At 44.8% G+C, this 16,241-nt stretch overlaps 1 protein-coding gene across 7 annotated transcripts in view; it reads left to right on the forward strand.

The window, feature by feature from the left end:
• Positions 1–16,241, forward strand: part of LOC118398970 (triple functional domain protein-like) — a 165,410-nt gene that overhangs the window by 26,947 nt on the left and 122,222 nt on the right. For all 7 annotated transcript variants that reach the window (XR_008072845.1, XM_052472262.1, XM_052472263.1 and 4 more), the window contains exon 3: positions 13,253–13,327. Coding sequence is in view for 6 of the 7 variants with exons in the window: in XM_052472262.1 (XP_052328222.1) it covers positions 13,253–13,327 (75 nt within the window). In the remaining variant the exon portion in view is untranslated. The remainder of the gene's footprint in view (positions 1–13,252; positions 13,328–16,241) is intronic.

Raw genomic sequence — 16,241 nt, forward strand, 5'->3', positions numbered from 1 at the left:
TAAGGCTAATGGTTAAGGTTTGGGTTAGGATTTAGGTTGGGGACCTCAGAATGTTCCCACTTAGCACCTACCCGTCTGAAATGGCAACAGGTTCCTTTTAAATTCAATGAAATGGTATTTGTCACATGCTTCGTAAACAACAGGTGTGGACTAATGGTGAAATACTTTCTTACGGGCCCCTCCCAACAACGCAGAGAGAATGAAAATAGTAGAAAAGTAAGAATTGATACACAATGAGTATATGTGTGGGTTAGAGGTCGACCGATTATGATTTTTCAACGCCGATACCGACACCGATTATTTATTTATTTGTAATAATGACAATTACAACAATACTGAATGAACACTTATTTTAACTTAATATAATACATTAATAAAATCCATTTAGCCTAAAGTAAATAATGAAACATGTTCAATTTGGTTTAAATAATGCAAAAACAAAGTGTTGGAGAAGAAAGTAAAGGTGCAACATGTTCCATGTCAAATAATGTGCCATGTAAGAAAGCTAACGTTTAAGTTCCTTGCTCAGAACATGAGAACATATGAAAGCTGGTGGTTCCTTTTAACACGAGTCTTCAATATTCCCAGGTAAGAAGTTTTAGGTTGTAGTTATTATAGGAATTATAGGACTATTTCCCTCTATGCCATTTGTATTTCATTAACCTTTGACTATTGGATGTTCTTATAGGCACTTTAGTATTGCCAGTGTAACCGTACAGCTTCCGTCCCTCTCCTCACTCCTCCCTGGGCTCGAACCAGCAATAAAATGGCAATTAGCATGCGCTAACTAGCTAGCCATTTCACTTCGGTTACACGAGCCTCATCTCGGGAGTTCATAGGCTTGAAGTCATAAACAGCGCAATGCTTGACGCACAATGAAGAGCTGCTGGCAAAACGCATGAAAGTGCTGTTTAAAAGAATGTTGACGCGCCTGCTTCTGCCTACCAACGCTCAGTCAGATACTTGTATGCTCAGTCAAATTATATGCAACGCAGGACACGCTAGATAATATCTAGTAATATCATCAACCATGTGTAGTTAACTAGTGATTAAGATTGATTGTTTTTTATAAGATACATTTAATGCTAGCTAGCAACTTACCGTGGCTTACTGCATTCGCGTAACAGTCTCCTTGTGGAATGCAACGAGAGAGAGGCAGGTCGTTATTGCGTTGGACTAGTTAACTATAAGGTTGCAAGATTAGTTCCCCGAGCTGACAAGGTGAAAATCTGTCGTTCTGCCCCTGAACAGGCAGTTAACCCACGGTTCCTAGGCCGTCATTGAAAATAAGAATGTGTTCTTAACTGACTTGCTTAGTTAAATAAAGATTAAATAAAGCTGTAAAAATTTTGTTTTTTTTTATCGGCAAATCGGGGCCCAAAAATATCGATTTCCGATAGTTATGAAAACACGAAATCGGCCCTAATTAATCGGGCATTCCGATTAATCGGTCGACCTCTAGTGTGTGTGTGTATGTATATATATATAAAAATGTCAGGACTTGTGAAAAACTGCGTTTAAATGTATTTGGCTAAGGTGTGTGTGTGTGTGTATATATATATATATATATATATATATATATATACATACATACATACATACATACATACATACATACATACATACATACATACATACATACATACATACATACATACATACATACATACATACATACATACATACATACACACACCTGAGCCAAATACATTTAAACTCAGTTTTTCACAAGTCCTGACATTTAATCCTAGTAAAAATTCCCTGTCTTAGATCAGTTAGATCACCACTTTATTTTAAGAATGTGAAATGTCAGAATAATAGCAGAAATTATTATTTATTTCAGCTTTTATTTCTTTCATCACATTCCCAGTGGGTCAGAAGTTTACATACACTCAATTAGTATTTGGTAGCATTGCCTTTAAATTGTTTAACTTGGATCAAACGTTTCAAGTAGCCTTCCACAAGCTTCTCACAATAAGTTGGGTGAATTTTGGCCAATTCCTCCTGACAGAGCTGGTGTAACTGAGTCAGGATTGTAGGCCTCCTTGCTCGCACACGTTTTCTCGGTTCTGCCCACAAATGTTCTATAGGATTGAGTTCAGGGCTTTGTGATGGCCACTCCAATCCCTTGATTTTGTTGTCCTTAAGCCATTTTGCCACAACTTTGGAAGTATGCTGTGGGTCATTGTCCATTTGGAAGACCCATTTGCGACCAAGCTTTAACTTCCTGACTGATGTCTTGAGATGTTGCTTCAATATATCCACATAATTTTCCTCCCTCGTGATGCCATCTATTTTGTGTGCACCAGTCCCTCTTGCAGCAAAACACCCCCAGAACATGATGCTGCCACCCACGTGCTTCACGGTTGGGATGGTGTTCTTCGGCTTGCAAGCCTCCCCCTTTTTCCTCCAAACATAACAATGGTCATTATGGCCAAACAGTTCTATTTTTGTTTCGTCAGACCAGAGGACATTTCTCCAGAAAGTATGATCTTTATATCAGAAATAATTATCATTATATAAGAAATAAGAGCCATTTCAGATTCACCCTTTGATCAGGAGAGGAAGTCTCTTTTAGAGTATTGAGATGCACAATCTGTCACAGCTTTCTTCTGTTGGAGAGGTGGACCAAAACGCAGCGTGGTTATTTCGATACATATTTAATAAAGATGAAAATAGAACAATATACAAAAACAAGAAACGTGAAAAACCGAAAACAGCCCTATCTGGTGTAACAAACACAAAGACAGGAACAATCACCCACAAAACCCAACACCAAACACCAAACAGGCTACCTAAATATGGTTCCCAATCAGAGACAATGACTAACACCTGCCTCTGATTGAGAACCATATCAGGCCAAACACAGAAACAGACCAACAAGACATCCAACATAGAATGCCCACTCAGATCACACCCTGACCAAACAAAACATAGAACATACAGAGCAAACTATGGTCAGGGTGTGACAGTATCCCCCCCAAGGTGCGGACTCCGGCCGCAAAACCTGAACCTATTAGGGAGGGTCTGGGTGGGCATCTGTCCGAGGTGGCGGCTCTGGTGCTGGACGTGGCCCCCACTTCACCATAGTCTTTGTCCGCCCTATTGTCCGCTTCCGTGGCCTCCTAACCACGGCGACCCTTCTAAATGAACCCAATGGACTGAGGGGCAGCTCGGGACAGAGGGGCAGCTCCGTACTGGCTGACGACTCTGGCAGATCCTGGCTGAGTGGCGGCTCTGGCAGATCCTGGCTGAGTGGCGGCTCTGGCAGATCCTGGCTGAATGGCGGCTCTGGCAGATCCTGGCTGAATGGCGGCTCTGGCAGATCCTGGCTGAATTGCGGCTTTGGCAGATCCTGGCTAACTGGCGGCACTGGCAGATCCTGGCGGATCCTGGCTGACTGGCGGCACTGGCGGGTCCTGGCTGACTGGTGCCACTGGCGGCTCCTGGCTGACTGGCGGCTCCTGGCAGACTGGTGGCTCCTGGCAGACTGGCGGCTCCTGGCAGACTGGCGGCGCTGGGCAGACGGGTAGCTCAGGTGGCGCTGGGCAGACTGGAGACTCCGGCAGTGCTGGAGAGGAGGAAGGCTCCGGCAACGCTGGACAGGCGGGAGACTCCAGCAGCGCTGGAGAGGAGGAAGGCTCTGGCAGCGCTGGACAGGCCGGAGACTCCGGCAGCGCTGGAGAGGAGGAAGGCTCTGCCAGCACTGGACAGGCGGGAGAACCTGTAGAGATGAGACGGAGAGACAGCCTGGTGCGGGGGGCTGCCACCGGAGGGCTGGTGCGTGGAGGTGGTACCGGATAGACCGGACCGTGCAGGCGCACTGGAGCTCTTGAGCACCGAGCCTGCTCAACCTTACCTGGTTGAATGCTCCCGGTCGCCCTGCCAGTGCGGCGAGGTGGAATAGCCCGCACTGGGCTATGCAGGCGAACCGGGGACACCATGCGCAAGGCTGGTGCCATGTAAGCCGGCCCAAGGAGACGCACTGGAGACCATATGCATAGAGCCGGCTTCATGGCACTTGGCTCGATACCCACTCTAGCCTGGCCGATACGCGGAGCTGGTATGTACCGCACCGGGCTATGCACCCGCACTGGGGACACCGTGCGCTCCACAGCATAACACGGTGCCTGCCCGGTCTCTCTCGCCCTCCGGTAAGCACAGGAAGTTGGCGCAGGTCTCCTACCTGGCTTCGCCATACTTCCTGTGTGCCCCCCGAATACATTTTTGGGGCTGCCTCTCAGGCTTCCTTGCCAGCCATATTCCCTCATATCGCCGGCTCCTCTCTCCGGCTGCCTCTGCTCTCCTAAGTGCCTCCACCTGTTCCCATGGAATGCGATCCTTTCTCGCCAGGATCTCCTCCCATGTGTAGCAACCCTTGCCGTCCAACACATCATCCCATGTCCATTCCTCCTTGCGCTGCTCCTGCTTCCGCTGCCTGTCACCACACCGCTTGGTCCTGTTGTGGTGGGTGATTCTGTCACGGCTTTCTTCTGTTGAAGGAGAGGCGGATCAAAACGCAGCGTGGTTATTCGATACATCTTTAATAAAGATGAAAATAGAACAATATAGAAAAACAAGAAACGTGAAAAACCGAAAACAGCCCTATCTGGTGTAACAAACACAAAGACAGGAACAATCACCCACAAAACCCAACACCAAACACCAAACAGGCTACCTAAATATGGTTCCCAATCAGAGACAATGACTAACACCTGCCTCTGATTGAGAACCATATCAGGCCAAACACAGAAACAGACAAACTAGACATACAACATAGAATGCCCACTCAGATCACACCCTGACCAAACAAAACATAGAACATACAGAGCAAACTATGGTCAGGGTGTGACACGATCCCACTCTCACCTCTTTCCTTTTGAATGGTAAAGTAAAGGTTAAAGATGGCCACTCTTTCAAAACTGAAGTGTGAATAAGGTAGGGAGAGAGAGGACAGAGAGGGGAAAATAATGACCGTACCTCCGTCCTTGTCCGTCTGCGTCATTGTAGATTTTTTTACTTTCCTTCTTTTCTCCTTCACTAATTTTATTTGCTCGTATATCCCGTCTACCACTTCTCAGCTGCTTTCATCAGTCCTCAACTCTCTCATTCTGTTTTTCTCTTTCTATATATACTCTCTCTTTGTGGCCCTTTTGTATCAGATATTGTCTGTGTGTGTGCAGTTGTTACGGCGATCCTATGGATTCTGGCCAGTGTCCAGCTGGTCACATAAGTCATGTAAAGATGTGTGCAAGAAACGCAGTAGGATGCGTTATGTCTGTGTGTGCACTGTATTTAAAGCAATTAGCTGTTTTAATTTCCTAATAAAATGCACCGGGGGATTATCGACCCAATGACCTACACACACATACCCCCCCCCACCTCCGACTGGGTATGGTTGTGGGAGTGTAGAAAGTGTTCCAGAAGCTCACCACAGGGGCAGCTAAATATAGAGGAGCTCAGGTCATAACACACTAGAAATAAAACTGGAATTATTATGGAATACAGAGCAGGGCCAAGGAACACACACACACACACACACACCGATGGAAAGACGGTCTGGAGCACAGCGACACAGACACACACCGATGGAAAGACAGTCTGGAGCACAGCAACACAGACACACACACACACACACACCGATGGAAAGACGGTCTGGAGCACAGCGACACAGGCACACACACACACACACACACACACACACACACACACACACACACACACACACACACACACACACACAGATGGAAAGACGGTCTGGAGCACAGCGACACAAACACACACATACATACACGCACACATACACACACACACACACACACGCACACACACACAGATGGAAAGACGGTCTGGAGCACAGCGACGCAGACACACACATACTCCTGCTTCCTACAGGCAGACTATTAGGAGCCTGTCCGAATCTGGTCGCAAGTCTCCCATCCGACTTAATTGATGTTTGTGTGTGTGTGTTTTATAATTGAGTACTGGAGGGCTAGAGCTCTGAGGAACAATACAGTAACAGTTTAGTGAATTCGCAGAGAACTTCAAGGCTTTCACTGCAAAACATTATTATCTCCACTACCTACGACACACACACACACACACACACACACACACACACACACACACACACACACACACACACACACACACACACACACACACACACACACACACACACACACACACACACACACACACACACACACACACACACACACACACCGTAAAGATAGTCATTGAGTTGGACAGCTGACGGTGTGTTTGTTCCATGATCTTCTGATCGATCCATCCCTAAATCTCATGTTTAAAATGACAAAATGACTGTGTTATTATTATGATTAGACCAGTGGAGGCTGCTGAGGGGAGGACGGCTCATAATAATGGCTGGAATGAGACAAATGGAATGGCATAAACACATAGAAACCATGTGTTTGATACCATTCCACTAATTCCACTCCAGCCATTACCACGGGCCCATCCTCCCCAATTAAGGTGCCACCAACCTCCCTTGGACTCAGACAGACAGACAGACAGACAGACGGCATGATCTGCACATTTCAATGATGAGTGAAGGATACAGGCTTTTATCACCCTTTCGTTGGACGTCTGTAAATGATCCAAAATGGGCCATTGTGTCAAACAGAACATGTTGTTGCAAACAAATTGATAGGACAGCTACATGCCCTGAAAGGCTGAACACGTATACTATGTGTGCAGTGCAGTGCCAGTGCACTCAGTCGCATTGATTCCCATGCCACCAGTTTATTTACTCATTGTTTTATTTGCCCTTTATTTAACTAGGCAGCTTGTGTCAGTGGAACAGGACATCAGTTCCATTGATCATTTTGTTGTTGTGTGTCTCTCCCTGCATCTCTCACTCATGTCTTTCTTTCCCCTGTTGTCACCATACGAAGGTATCTATTTTGTATGGAATATATATATAAAAGGTAATTTAATGTAAGATTGGTCTTAAAGATACATGTGCTGATGATGTTTTTATTTTCCTAAATAAAGACATTTCAGGAAGTATACATTGTTAATATAAGTGGAGAAGGTATGATACAACTGACGTCATCGTGATCATGAGCTACACAGTGTGAGGAACAGTGTTCACTGGGAGGACTGAAAATCAAATCTCATTTTATTTGTCACATTCACATGTTTAGCAAATGTTATTGCGAGTGTAGCGCAATGCTTGTGTCTCCAACAGTGCAGTAATAGCTAAAAAGTTCACAACAATACACACAAATCTAAAGTAAAGGAATGGAATTAAGAATATATAAATATTTGGGTGAGCAATGTCAGAGCGGCATAGTATAAGATACAGTAGAATAGGACAGAATACAGTATGTACATATGAGATGAGTAATGAAAAATATGTAAACATTATTAAAGTGACTAGTGTTCCGTTATTAAAGTGGCCAGTGTTTCCAAGTCTATGTATATAGGGCAGCAGCCTCTAATGTGCTAGTGATGGCTATTTAACTTTATTTAACAGTCTTATGGCCTTGAGATAGAAGCTGTTTTTCTCTCTGTCTCTCGGTTCCAGCTTTGATGCACCTGTACTGACCTCGCCTTCTGGATGGTAGCGGGATGAGTAGGCAGTGGCTCGGGTGGTTGTTGTCCTTGGTTATCTTTTTGGCCTTCCTGTGACATCGGGTGTTGTAGGTGTCCTGGAGGGCATGTAGTTTGCCCCCGGTGATGCGTTGGGCAGACCGCACCACACTCTGGAGAGCCCTGCGGTTTCGGGCGGTGCAGTTGCCGTACCAGGCGGTGATGCAGCCTGACAGGATTTTCTTAATTGTGCATCTGTAAAAGTTTGAGGGTTTTAGGTGCCAAGCCAAATTTCTTCAGCCTCTTGAGGTTAAAGATGCGCTGTTGCGCCTTCTTCACCACACTCTGTGTGGGTGGGCCATTTCAGTTTGTCTTTGATGTGTACACTGAGGAACTTGAAGCTTTCCACCTTCTCCACTGTGGTCCCGTCGATGTGGATAGGGGGGTGCTCCCTCTGCTGTTTCCTGAAGTCCACTATCAGCCCCTTTGTTTTGTTGAAGTTGGGTGAGAGGTTATTTTTCTGGCATCACACTCCCAGGGACCTCACCTCCTCTCTGTAGGCTGTCTCGTCAGTGTTGGTAATCAGGCCTACTACTGTTGTGTCATCTGCAAACTTGATGATTGAGTTGGAGGTATGTGTGGCCACACAGTCATGGGTAAACAGGGAGTACAGGAGGGGGCTGAGGACGCATCCTTGTGGGGCCCCTGTGTTGAGTATCAGCAAAGTGGAAGTGTTTTTTCCTACCTTCACCACCTGGGGGCGGCCCGTCAGTATGTCCAAGACCTAGTTGCACAGGGTGGGGTTCAGACCCAGGGCCTCAAGCTGAATGCTGAGCTAGAGTCAATGAACAGCATTCTTACATAGGTATTCCTCTTGTCCAGATGGGATAGGGCAGTGTACAATGCGATTGCATCGTCAGTGGATCTATTGGGGCCATAAGCAAATTGAAGTGGTTCTAGGGTGTCAGCTAAGGTGAGGTGATATGACTAGTCTCTCAAAGCACTTCATGATGACAGAGGTGAGTGCTACTGGGCGATAGTCATTTAGTTCTGCCTTTTCCTTTGCTTTCTTGGGTACAGGAACAATGGCGGACATCTTGAAGCAAGTAGGGACAGCAGACTGGGATAGGGAGAGATTGAATATGTCCGTAAATACTCCAGCCAGCTGGTTTCGGAGGACGCGGCTAGGGATGCCGCCTGGGCCGGCAGCCTTGCGAGGGTTAACACACTTAAATGTCTTACTCTCGTCGGCCACGGAGAAGGAGAGCCCACAGTCCTTGGTAGTGGGCCTTGTTGTTGGCACTGTGTTATTCTCAAAGCGGGCGAAGAAGGTGTTTAGCTTGTCCGAAATCAAGCCGTTGGTGTCTTTTATGTTGCTGGTTTTCCCTTTGTAGTCTGATTTTCTGTAGACCCTGCCACAAACATTTCATGTCTGAGCCGTTGAATTGCGACGCCACTTTGTCTCTATACTGACGTTTTGCCTGTTTGGTTGCCTTTCAGAGGGACTAACTAATACTGTTTGTATTCAGCCACATTCCCAGTCACCTTGCCATGGTTAAATGCGAGGGTTTGCGCTTTCAATTTTGTGCGAATGTTGCCATCTATCCATGGTTTCTGGTTAGGGTAGTTTTTAATAGTCACAGTGGGTACAACATCTCCTATACACTTCCTGATAAACTCCGCCACCGTATCAGTGTATTCATCAATATTATTCTCGGAGGCTACAGGGAGCATATCCCAGTCCGCATGATCAAAACAATCTTGAAGCGTGGATTTCGATTGGTCAGAGCAGCGTTGAATAGTTGAGTGTTTTACTGCCGCGAGTATTACAGTCAATGTGTTGATAGAATTTAGGCAGCCTTTTTCTCAAATTTGCTTTGTTAAAATCTCTAGCTACAATAAATGTGGCCTCAAGATATGTGGTTTCCAGTTTGCATATAGTCCAGTGAAGTTCTTTGAGGGCCGTCGTGGTATCGGCTAGAGGGAGGACACACACGGCTGTGACTATAACCGAAGATAATTCTCTTTGGAGATAATATGGTCGATTGTGAGGTATTCCAGGTCGGGTGAACAAAAGGACTTGAGTTCCTGAATGTTATCACAATCACACCATGAGTCGTTAATCATGAAACATACACCTTCTTCTTACCGGAGAGATATTTATTCCTGTCTGTGCGATGAACTGAGAACCCAACTGGCTGGACGGACTCAGACAGTATATCACGGGAGAGCCATGTTTCCATGAAGCAGAGTATGTTACAATCCCTGATGTCTCTTTGGAAAGAAATCCTCTCCCTGAGCTCGGCAACTTTATTATCCAGAGACTGAACATTAGTGAGTAATATACTCGGAAGCGGTGGGTGGTGTGCGCACCTCCTAAGTCAGTTTAGAAGACCACTCCGAGTACCTCTACTCTGCCAACGTTGTTTTGGATCGGCCTCTGGAATCAGTTCAATTGCGACGAACAATGGAATATGATTTGGGAAAGTTGTATTCCTGGTCGTAATGCTGATAGGTTGAGGAGTTACCGCCACTCTGATATCAAATAGTTCTTCCCGGCTGTATGTAATAACACAAAAAAAATGATCAGCTAATAATGTCAGAAATAACACATAAAAAAAATAATCTAGTAACACTGCAGCCCTCTCTGTCGGTGCCATTTTCCATCTTTTTCGCCCAATTGAACACACACATGCAGTGTGAGAAACAGTGTTTACTGGGAGTACTTAAAACACACACACACACACAACTCCCTCTGGGGGAGGATATAAAGGTAGAGGTGCTAAGAATAAAGTTTGCTGTGTGTCCTCACTCTCACTACTTTCATGAACTCCAGACTCTACACCGAAAACCAGTCTATCCCCATAATTTGAATTTCAACAGCAGCAAGAATCCAAGTAGATGGAACAATGGGCAACAAATCAAGAATACAAATGTACATAGTTAACTATTTTGACAGTACCTAATGCATATTACAATATCATTATCATATGGTGAGGGAACACGCAGAATGAAGAATCCATAAACCACAGACCATTTTTTAAAATCTGTGACGTCAGTGGGCACGCAGAAGTAGAGGAGTTGATACCGGCGAATGGGCAGATCATGAAAGTCAGCAAATTTCTCCGCTTCTGAAAGATCACCCGGACAAGTGACGAATATCTGTCACATATTCGATACCAGAACCTTATATAATGGACGTATATTGCTGCAGGCGCTTTCGCTGTTTTGATCCGATTCAAATTGACAGGGATGAACAACTTGCTAGCCTTCGGTAATGATGTGCCCCGTGCTCGAGACGTTAGCAAGCTAGATTCAAATTAAATGTGTTGTCATTACTTGAGAAAAAAATCTAGCGATTTGAGAACAAAATCAGTGGTGATTAATGCTGACTAAGGTCAATACATTTTTTAACTAGGCAAGTCAGTTAAGAACAAATTCTTATTTTCAATGACAGCTTAGGAACAGTGGGTTAACTGCCTTGTTGAGGGGCAGAATGACAGATTTTTTACCTTGTCAGCTCGGGGATTCGATCTTGCAACTTTTTGGTTACAAGTCCAACCCTCTAACCACTCGGCTACCTGACGTTCCCCAAGTGCTGTCACAGAGCAATTGACAGAAATCAACTGTGCAAATGCACATACAAAAAAAGCCATTCTACTTGTAAAATGTGGTGAAGTAAGATTACTATTGGGCAGTTATTGAGCTGTTTTGTAACAGTTGTTTGTTTGTTAAAGTGTTTCATACACTCCATTTGAACTTTCATCACACACTTCTCATCAGTGTCCGATCAACACACACAACCATTTAAGACCATGTTAGCGCAATGGCTATTGGGCAAACCATCTCCACTCTCTTAGGTGGATTGACTTGGCAATCCAATCTGATGTTTGAATCTGATTTTATACCCCCTCACAGAAGGAAAGACAAATGAGAGAAAGATGGCAAGAGAGGATGAGAGTAAATGATAGATCATTATTTTCTTGTCACCTCAGAGATAGGAGGATTGTCTCCATAAACACTCCCACAATGCCTGTGAGGGGAGGGAAGCCATGCCGTATACTACCAGCCCCTAGGTGTGTGTGTACTCGCCCCCAAGCTCTAAATGTATGGCCCAGGATTAGCTACACGATGTACGCTTCTTTCTATAATGAGTGTGTCTGGGTGTGTGTGTGTCTGGGTGTGTGTGTGTGTCTGGGTGGGCGTGTGTCTGGGTGGGCGTGTGTGTGTGTGTCTGTGCTCACTTACTCCTCTGTGAGGCGCTGTAACATTGCAAAAGAGAGTAAGACATCATCATCTCTCTCTTCTCTCTGTGTGTGTGTGTGTAATGGGTTGTGTTGTGTTGTCCTGGATAACTCTGTAAGGACACAGATGTATGAGTCTGCAGGGACAGAGGGAAGAAGGGAGGGCAGAGCGAGTGAGAGAAATAGAGAGGGGAGAAGGGAGGGAAATGGAGAAGGGAGGGAAATAGAGAGGGGAGAAGGGAGGGAAATAGAGAGGGGAGAAGGGAGGGAAATAGAGAGGGGAGAAGGGCTGTGGTGGCATAAAAAATCCATCATATAGTCTTAGCCCCTAGCTAACACTTCCCTTTCTAACCTGAAAACAGGTCTTTGTTACAGTGGGAGTCCCTATTTCTATAGCCTCACTGCTTCCTGTGTGTGTTTGTGTGTGTGTGTGTGTGCGTGTGTGTGTGTGTGTGTGTGTGTGTGTGTGTGTGTGTGTGTGTGTGTGTGTGTGTGTGTGTGTGTGTGTGTGTGTGTGTGTGTGTGTGTGTGTGTGTGTGTGTGTGTGTGTGTGTGTGTGTGTGTTTGTGTGTGTGTGTGTGTGCGTGTGTTCTTGCCTTATACTCTTCAACAGTTAATCCAGCCAGACAAAATCAATGGTATGAGATCCTACGACTACAAAGGGAGGCTTACTGGATATCCTATCTAAAAACATTGACCCCTAGTGGTCTGAATATTGATTTTAATCTCAGGCCCTTTTTATGAATAATTCTCTCTTTTATGAACAATTCTCTCTGTTGATGATACTTATTATGCATTATGGTTGAACCAAAAGATTACATGTAACACATTTTTTTAATGAAATGGGAAACATTTGAATTTCTATGTGAAATTGAATTGGACAATGATGTATGTTGATGCTAATATTATGTACAATATTCAGTTATGTTTCCATATGACCACAGTGGCCTAATGTGTTCAATGTGCCGCGTTCATTCTAATGAACTTAGTGGTTATGACACACCCCTCACTATTGTCATTGGTTGCACTAGTTGCACTGTTTGTCTACATAACCTGGTACAAGCATTCATGGCATTTCCCTGAAGAAGACACAATGATGCTGAAATATATGGAGTGTGCCACTCTCTTTATTTGTATAGCTTATAGTTTATTCGCCTTTAGTCAGCACCTCTACTTAAAATCATTTTCTCTGGGTGTGCGCCAGCTCATGTCTTTTCTTTGACTATGATGCTGACATAATCAACCTCCTATTCCCTATACTCAAGTAAGAAATACAAACTCAGACATTTGAATTGTTAAACAAGGTGGATAAAACTAGGCCTATTTTTCCTGAATCCTTTTGAAGGAAGAAGAGAGGATTTGAGCATTTTGCTCTGTCATGTTTCTATGTGATTTTTGATCCTAACCCTTCTGCCATTCCTTCTCTCTTTCCCTCTCTTCTCTCTCTCCAGGTTTTCGCAGAAATGAAGACATGAGAGCGATGGAGGTGTTGCCTATTCTGAAGGAAAAAGTTGCCTTCCTATCAGGTGTGTGTGTGTGTGTGTGTGTGTGTGTGTGTGTGTGTGTGTGTGTGTGTGTGTGTGTGTGTGTGTGTGTGTGTGTGTGTGTGTGTGTGTGTGTGTGTGTGTGTGTGTGTGTGTGTGTGTGTGTGTGTGTGAATCGTCCTTGTTTTTTTCTTCATAAACAAAGCTAATGGAACCTGACACATTGGCTACTTAGAGCTTTACACACTTACAGCTCCCAGGCATGGAATTACACACATGCACACTCTCTGAGTGTGTGTAATACAGCTCCCAGGCATGGAATTACACACATGCACACTCTCTGAGTGTGTGTAATACAGCTCCCAGGCATTGAATTACACACATGCACACTCTCTGAGTGTGTGTAATTATCACATCAAATGTATTTATATAGCCCTTCGTACATCAGCTGATATCTCAAAGTGCTGTACAGAAACCCAGCCTAAAACCCCAAACAACAAGCAATGCAGGTGTAGAAGCACGGTGGCTAGGAAAAACTCCCTAGAAAGGCCAAAACCGAGGAAGAAACCTAGAGAGCTACTCTCTCTCCGAGAGAGAGAAAGAAAGAGAGAAAGAGAGAATTAGAGAGAGCATACATAAATTCACACAGGACACCGGATAGGACAGGAGAAGTACTCCAGATATAACAAACTGACCCTAGCCCCCCGACACATGAACTACTGCAGCATAAATACTGGAGGCTGAGACAGGAGGGGTCAGGAGACACTGTGGCCCCATCCGATGACACCTCCGGACAGGGCCAAAAAGGAAGGATATAACCCCACCCACTTTGCCAAAGCACAGCCCCCATACCACGAGAGGGATATCTTCAACCACCAACTTACCATCCTGAGACAAGGCCGAGTATAGCCCACAAAGATCTCTGCCACGGCACAACCCAAGGGGGGGCGCCAACCCAGACAGGAAGATCACATCAGTGACTCAACCCACTCAAGTGACGCACCCCTCCTAGGGACAGTATGAAAGAGCCCTAGTAAGCCAGTGACTCAGCCCCCTGTAATAGGGTTAGAGGCAGAGAATCCCAGTGGAAAGAGGGGAACCGGCCAGGCAGAGACAGCAAGAGCGGTTCGTTGCTCCAGAGCCTTTCCGCAACAGCCTTTTCTAAAAATGTTGAGAGGAATGGAAGATTCGATATAGGCCGATTAGTTTTTTATATTTTCTGGGTCAAGGTTTGGCTTTTTCAAGAGAGGCTTTATTACTGCCACTTTTAGTGAGTTTGTTACACATCCGGTGGATAGAGAGCAGTTTATTATGTTCAACATAGGAGGGCCAAGCACAGGAAGCAGCTCTTTCAGTAGTTTAGTTGGAATAGGGTCCAGTATGCAGCTTGAGGGTTTAGAGGCCATGATTATTTTCATCATTGTGTCATGAGATATAGTACTAAAACACTTGAGTGTCTCTCTTGATCCTAGGTCCTGGCGGAGTTGAGCAGACTCAGGATAACTGAGCTTTGAAGGAATAAGCAGATTTAAGGAGGAGTCCGTAATTTGCTTTCTAATAATCGTGATCTTTTCCTCAAAGAAGTTCATGAATTTATTACTGCTGAAGTGAAAGCCATCCTCACTTGGGGAATGCTGCTTTTTAGTTAGCTTTGCGACAGTATCAAAAAGGAATTTCGGATTGTTCTTATTTTCCTCAATTAAGTTGGAAAAATAGGATGATCGAGCAGCAGTAAGGGCTCTTCGATACTGCACGGTACTGTCTTTCCAAGCTAGTCGGAAGACCTCCAGTTTGGTGTGGCGCCATTTCCGTTCCAATCTTCTGGAAGCTTGCTTCAGAGCTCGGGTATTTTCTGTATACCAGGGAGCTAGTTTCTTATGAGAAATGTTTTTAGTTTTTAGGGGTGCAACTGCATCTAGGGTATTACGTTTGCAATTGCAAACGTAATAAAATGGTGGTCCGATAGTCCAGGATTATGAGGAAAAACATTAAGATCCACAACATTTATTCCACGGGACAAAACTAGGTCCAGAGTATGACTGTGACAGTGAGTAGGTCCAGAGACATGTTGGACAAAACCCAATGAGTCGATGATGGCTCCGAAAGCCTTTTGGAGTGGTTCTGTGGACTTTTCCATGTGAATATTAAAGTCACCAAAATTAATAATATTATCTGCTATGACTACAAGGTCCAATATGAATTCAGGGAACTCAATGAGGAACGCTCTATATGGCCCAGGAGGCCTGTAAACAGTAGCTATAAAAAGTGATTGAGTAGGCTGCATAGATTTCATGACTAGAAGCTCAAAAGACGAAAACTTATTTTTTTTTTGTGTAAATTGAAATTTGCTATCGTAAATGTTAGCAACACCTCCGCCTTTGCGGGATGCACAGGGGATATGGTCGCTAGTGTAACCAGGATGTGAGGCCTCATTTATCACAGTAAATTAATCAGGCTTAAGCCATGTTTCAGTCAGGCCAATCACATCAAGATTATGATCAGTGATTAGTTCATTGACTATAATTGCCTTTGAAGTGAGGGATCTAACATTAAGTAGCCCTATTTTGAGATGTGAGGTATCATGATCTCTTTCAATAATGACAGGAATGGAGAAGGTCTTTATCCTATTGAGATTGCTAAGGCGAACACCGCCATGTTTAGTTTTGCTCAACCTAGGTTGAGGCACAGACACGGTCTCAATGGGGATAGCTGAGCTGACTACACTGACTGTGCTAGTGGCAGACTCCACTAAGCTGGCAGGCTGGCTAACAGCCTGCTGCCTGTCCTGCACCCTATTTCATTGTGGAGCTAGAAGAGTTAGAGCCCTGTCTATGTTGGTAGATAAGACGAGAGCACCCCTCCAGCTAGGATGGAGTCCGTCACTCCTCAGCAGGCCAGGCTTGGTCCTGTTTGTGGGTGAGTTCCAGAAAGCGGGCCAATTATCTACAAATTCTAT

The sequence above is a fragment of the Oncorhynchus keta genome, chromosome 20 (genome assembly GCF_023373465.1).
Source record: "Oncorhynchus keta strain PuntledgeMale-10-30-2019 chromosome 20, Oket_V2, whole genome shotgun sequence".
Classification (NCBI taxonomy): domain Eukaryota; kingdom Metazoa; phylum Chordata; class Actinopteri; order Salmoniformes; family Salmonidae; genus Oncorhynchus; species Oncorhynchus keta.